At 38.0% G+C, this 6,020-nt stretch overlaps 1 protein-coding gene across 2 annotated transcripts; it reads right to left on the bottom strand.

Annotated features, from left to right (window-relative positions):
* Positions 1-643: 643 nt before the first annotated feature.
* Positions 644-4,246, bottom strand: LOC106462103. 2 transcript variants are annotated; one of them, XM_022389242.1, is made up of 2 exons: positions 1,370-4,246; positions 644-1,271 (listed from the first exon to the last, which is right to left on the bottom strand). In XM_022389242.1, exons 1-2 carry the CDS (start codon positions 3,190-3,192, stop codon positions 1,226-1,228), a joined length of 1,869 nt encoding a protein of 622 aa, XP_022244950.1. In that variant the 5' UTR covers positions 3,193-4,246; the 3' UTR covers positions 644-1,225. The 2 variants fall into 2 exon arrangements, with proteins under 2 accessions (XP_022244950.1, XP_013777441.2); XM_013921987.2 differs by having other exon boundaries at positions 644-4,246.
* Between the last annotated feature and the right edge of the window lie 1,774 nt (positions 4,247-6,020).

Here is a 6,020-nt window from a genome sequence, read left to right as displayed (position 1 = left end):
AAGCACTATGTGTCATTTTTTAATTAGTCCACGATTGATTTCAGTTACGTTTCACTATAGAAGGCCAGTTTTAGAACAAGCTAACCAATAAATACTTGGAAGTCAACAATAATAGAAATTTACAAAATATATATTTAATAATATAGCTTCAAAACAAAATAATATTAAATTATCTTCTCTAAGATACAGTTTAATAAATTGTTGCCATCTCATTTTGTATTATTTGTTCAACTTTAGAAATTAGTGATAAACACTTCTATGGGCAGACTTCGTTTATTATTCAACGCCCCTATTGCACCACCAAACTTTCTCGCCTTAAGAAGGACTGTATACACACAAAAAGCAGCTTTGTGAATAAGTTAAATAAGATATTCTGACACAAACATGAAACTTTCATTCTCTCACTTCAAACGTATTTATTTATCATATATACTCTTTCTTGAAATGACAGGAAAGTTTATATACAACCGTATAGATAAATTTTGGGAAAACAGTTTAGAAAGTCATAAACAAAAATTGAATCTGATAATTTTATATCATATATTTATATATATATACTAAACTTTATACAAATTCCTCAAATGTTTGTACAACAGTATATTCTGTAACAATATACAAAACAACAAACAGCAAAGTTCTATGGACTTACCATATTTTTGTATCTTTTATGACCTATATGATTGATGTCAGTTCAAAAGTGTCTTTTATACTTGCTGGATGTGTTTGCAATAAGTAAAGATTCATAAATATTTACTCGGTGTATTTCTGAAAGCACAGTTTGAAGTAGGGAACATAAACACACTTCTGATTACCTCTGCGAGTTATGTATACACAAGTCGGTTTTTCAGCCCCCTGGTTGACAGACTAAACCGGACCAACTCTCAGCAATCTGTGAAACGCCCTCCCCTCCCAGATCGGGACATTTACACAGGTAGAGACGTTCCTGCAGGCTATTATATTACACTTTGGAAAACACGTGTAAGGAAAACGGTTGTCCTGTTCTAACTGACAGATTACAAGATCAACATCAAGTAAGCAGCCGCACCCAGCTTCAGACTTGCCGAGTCTAATCTAAAGTCTTGAGAGGTGATAAATTCATGGCAAAGAGCAGCCACACTTGCTTTATAAGTGTTCAGGCTTCACTAACAAGCAAGAATTACCTCATACCAACTAGTTGCTGCTTTTTAAGTTTAAATATCCATATCTTGTCCATTGTTATCACCAATCATCGCTGGATACTGAAGTGTGGCTGATCTACCACTGGATTAAACCTTTCTTATCTTGTCCTTACCTTATCCATATCTTGTCCATTGTTATCACCAATCATCGCTGGATACTGAAGTGTGGCTGATCTACCACTGGATTAAACCTTTCTTCACATTGTCGAATCTGATTATAAACCGTATCAATTCTTTTTCTAAGCGTTTTTGAACTGCGTTCTGGCAGGAATGGTAGCCAGTCAGACATACCAGGATCATATTTAAAAAAAGATTGTTTTAGGAGTTCACCAATATTTTTAGTTTTATGCAATGCAGCTATGGATTGAGCAGTCCGTCTACGAAACACACACAAAGAATCTAAGAGAGATCGGTGAAAATGCTCATATTTGTCTAATAGTCGGTAGCCATGAAGAAGACCCGACTCGTTGTCCAAGAACACCAGTAATCCAGACTGTTTGTGTTTAGCAAGGTTGTGTGTTGGGGAGTTCATCATCTCTGAATTCCATTGTTCGTTGTACATGTTGTTCACTACACGATCAAGATTTGCTGTCAAGTAATCAAATACAATTAAGTCTGACCATTGGGCAAGCTCCACTAGTTCGACCAGTGTTTTACTAGAGAGGTCTTCAGCTACTGGGAGAAGTTGCCGTTTTTTAGTGCGGAAAGCGGGAGGGATGAAAGCGGGAACGAGATTGTCTATAAACTTTGTCAGCACGATAGGCCTCTCGACATTCCACTGGGCTAGATGGAGCTGGGATAGCACGTGTTCCCACTGCCACTCCTGGCCCCTGATGACAGCCAGCATGGACGGAGGCAAGTTTTCGATATTCAGAAGTCTACTTAGATAGAATGAGAATATCTCACCTTGGATTTGATCGTTGTTCTGTCTGTAACGGCAACAGGATTTATTTCCATTATCAAACGTAACTAGCCTGTTCTGCATTCTACCACAGCCTTCTGAGATTTTCACAATTTTTGTCTTGTTAACAAATCGATGCCAATTGTCTACACCTTCACTAAATCCACCTGGAATGAGATTTTCCAATTTTTCTGCCCAGTATATCCCACTGACAATATCAGTTATTTTCCGGAGTTCTGGATCTGCAACTGACCTAGAGTACCCAAGATTTTGAAGAGGAAGAGGGAATGACGTAAAAGTTGGCGCTGCAAACGTCGGGGGGAGGCCATCGATACTGCTGCCGAGGCTTATTTTGTTCTCCATGCGAACAGAAGCCCACGGGATGTTCCGCTGTTTCGCGGCAGCGAGCAAACGAGCATGCGGGACGGTAGTGACAGGCCGGCCGCCTAGTGCATAGTGTCCCTCTGCAAGGAGTGAGCTAGTCACCTTGCTTGTTTCAGTTTGTAAAACTTCTTTGAAACCTTCAATAAGGTTCACGTTAGTCACGCCACTATTTTCCGACTTTAGTGTTCGCTTTGGAAAATATACTGAGCGGTTTTTATTTTTCTGATAGAATTCGGAAGAATCAGTATAAGCAAAGTAAATCGTCGGCGTTGATTTTCCATTATCAGAGACATGGCCCTGTTGTAAGAAATCATTTGTCAACGTCAGGCGATTTTGTTCCAGAGGAAGATAGCTACCTTCTTGTGAAGGCTGCTCCTCTTTCCCAAATTCTCCTATACGGTTTTCACTCTCTTTTCTGACACCGAAGTTCTGAGGATCTACAGCTGGACTAGGAACAACAACAAAGAATGGGGCCTGGGTTACAGACTGATTCTGTGTTAAACGGTCTACTGTACTTCTCTGGCGCCCTACTTTACGAGAAACTGTAACTCCCGAGATAGGAGAAGACACGAACATATACACTGGTAAAAATACACCCAATAACATACCGATGGTAAAGGCTATCCCAGCTGAAGCTAAACACACGCTACGGGTCCAACGACGAACGCCGATGTTCGGTGTTCCAGATGTGTTTCTCATGACTGCATGCGGTTTTAACCTTCTACACATGCATTAACAAATACCTGAAGAAACTTCTTGATACCAGAAATTCTTACACAATCTTATGCTCATTTGTACTTCTTTAGTCTTAGCTAAAAATACACAGACTCCGCTAGCAATTGTCATTTATCTAGTCAGTTAGTTGCTGACTTTTACATCTTCTAAGAAATGCTAAATTAACAAATATAGACTTATATTGTGATGATCATAAAATAACTCAATATCGTGTGTAGCATTTAGAGTATTATTTTAAATCTCTATTTAAAAACTACCGAGAATTCGCTGGTGTACGTTCAAGTTCACTGTTTATGGTACTATATCGACTGGAACTTATAATGGCTAACTAACCGATCTTTTTAACTGAGAAGTTATAGTCATCGCTTCATAGTTCAAAAAAATAAACAAAGTTCTCAACCAATAACAAGCCGACTTACTGTCCACCCCTGTAATCCATCTCTGACCAGTAAGAAGCTACCACCACACAATTCTCAGACTACAGATGTCGCTCGTTTGTGTCTGAGTTGATGCGCGTTCCTCCGAATGGTTTTGTAAAAGACACTAGTCTTAAAACGATTGAGCGCTTTTGTGAGACTGTGTTGGGTAAGTAAGGAACCCAGGGGTCCGTCTGTCCCTTTTCTGTGAATTTCAATCTCTTCTCCTCCCCCTCCCTCAGTTACACTCCTCCAATCGCAAACTTGGTCACTGCGGGAACTGATAATCACAACAGAGATCACCCGGTGCTTCAAGTCTGGGCCGGATCACAAATGGAACTGGTGCAACACCTTAAAAACATGTACATAGTATTGATACTGTTAAACCGAGCATATTTTTGTCAATCGGTTATTTATCTCGCCATGAGATTAAAAAAAAAAACAGCACTACTGAAATCCTTCTTCGGCTAATGTGTAAGGCTGGTAAGATATGGAAGGATCAACTGTACTGGTGTAGTAAACGTATAACTGCTTCGAGCAGCTTCTGCTCGCTAACTTGTGAGGCGCGTGTATTTTCGAAGCAGACGAACTCGGTGCTGCACGGTAGATGCTTGGAAAGCATTAGTGCGCATATCGTTTCTTGCCGATCTCGCGTCTGTGTGTGGTTGGGTGTTCTAAACCGCGCAGAAACTAAGCTTTCTCTAGATGACGTCACATTCCAAAACGAGGCTCATTTGGTCTAAAATTTGAATTATCTTTGTGTGTATCGAAATGCAAAAAAAAAAAAAACAAAAAACTTTTAATTTGTTTTACCACCCACGCACAACCAGTAAGGGTGTAGATACTACATTAATTTCCATCTGATAGATGCGATATGGAACCTATTAACGTGTGAATGTTTACCTTTTGTTTTGCCCAACTGTATGCCCAAGCCACGTCTGGATACTAGTATTTCGGCGTTAACTCCTATGGGTTTTAAATACATCCTTAACACGAACTTGACAAACCGTATACGCACATGTTATTAAGGTATTGTAGACAGAAATAATTCCTAGATAACAGGTTTATATTTCGCATAGCTACAGATCTCGATATTTATTATATTTTTGTTCAGATAATTCATGTGCAACAGTTTTGTATTATAAGATTTTAAACAAAGGTGAACTGGGCTCTGCATAAAACAAAAATCTTCACAACGTATATAACTACCGTCTTTCTAGACTTATGGAAGACAAATGACGCTTTCAAGCTTATGCAAATAACTTTTTTACCTCTTTTTTTTTCAAGTCCTTTTTAATTGAAAACGAAAAACATGAAAGACTATTTATGGTACTTTGAACTATCTTTAAATTTAAAAGATAAATGTTGAATTATTGATAACCGTTAAAGGTGGACTGTCGGTTGAGCTAATGAAACTGTAAAATGTCTACTATATCTTTGCAATTATGTGTGGTTATAATAATATTATTATACGCTTTTCTCAGTCTTGGAAATCCATAAGGGACCAGATAAATAATGTAGTGTTTAAAAATATAATAAACCTAATATTAATGTCTTGTGAGAAGTATAATTGTAGTCATTTTTCGCTGGCTTGAAAAGGCTTACACACCATAACAATTGTGACTATATCTTTAGTTATAAAACTACCACTAGATGGCATTTTCTATTATAATTACTAAGAGCTTTTTTTTTTTACGGAAGATACACATTTTTGAAAAGTGTCCACTAGGGTGGATGAGGGGGGGGGGGGGTGAGATCCACCATTAGAAAGCTCTGCCCCAGCAGCCCCTCCCCTTCATCTAAGATATCAGGATTTCCTCTTTTACAATTTATAAATTTGCACTACATTGTGACTCCTTCTGAAAACTGAATACTGAAAACGACTACATAAACAAACTGAACGCGAAAATTAAACAGATGAGGTTATTAGGACCGTTATATACTCTAGAAGAAAGTCAACCTGAAAATTAAAGAGAAAGAAATTAGGTTTATATTAACGTTATTTAGATCTCATAAAGTTGAAATGAACGATACAAAGTCAAGATGAACAGTTCATAACCGACCAAGACAAGATGAGCGTTATTTAGATCTGAGAAGGTTAATATGGATGTTATACATGTTTGAGAAGGCCATCAACAACGATGTAGAGCTCAGATACATGACAGGAATGAATAGAACTGGGAAAGTCAACGCAAAGGTTGCAATATTTGCAAGGTTAGAAGAGATTCCTTCTATACTCACATTATAACGAAGAAGTTATACCTATGTGTGCATAAATACACACTTCCCTAGTTTTAACTTTAAATCTGCCATTCTTATTCACTATAGTATTATGCACAGGTTCGTTGTAGCAGACTCAAACATATGGTTTGTTTGTTTGTTTTTGAATTCCGCGCAAAGCTACAC

The sequence above is a fragment of the Limulus polyphemus genome, unplaced genomic scaffold, assembly GCF_000517525.1.
Source record: "Limulus polyphemus unplaced genomic scaffold, Limulus_polyphemus-2.1.2 Scaffold1095, whole genome shotgun sequence".
NCBI classification, from domain to species: Eukaryota; Metazoa; Arthropoda; class Merostomata; order Xiphosura; family Limulidae; genus Limulus; species Limulus polyphemus.
This window is presented reverse-complemented; position numbering and strand designations above follow the sequence as displayed.

What these genes read in the sequence shown, in the direction of transcription:
- LOC106462103 (XM_013921987.2), bottom strand. Translation starts at nt 3,192, where the DNA reads ATGTGTAGAAGGTTAAAACCGCATGCAGTCATGAGAAACACATCTGGA.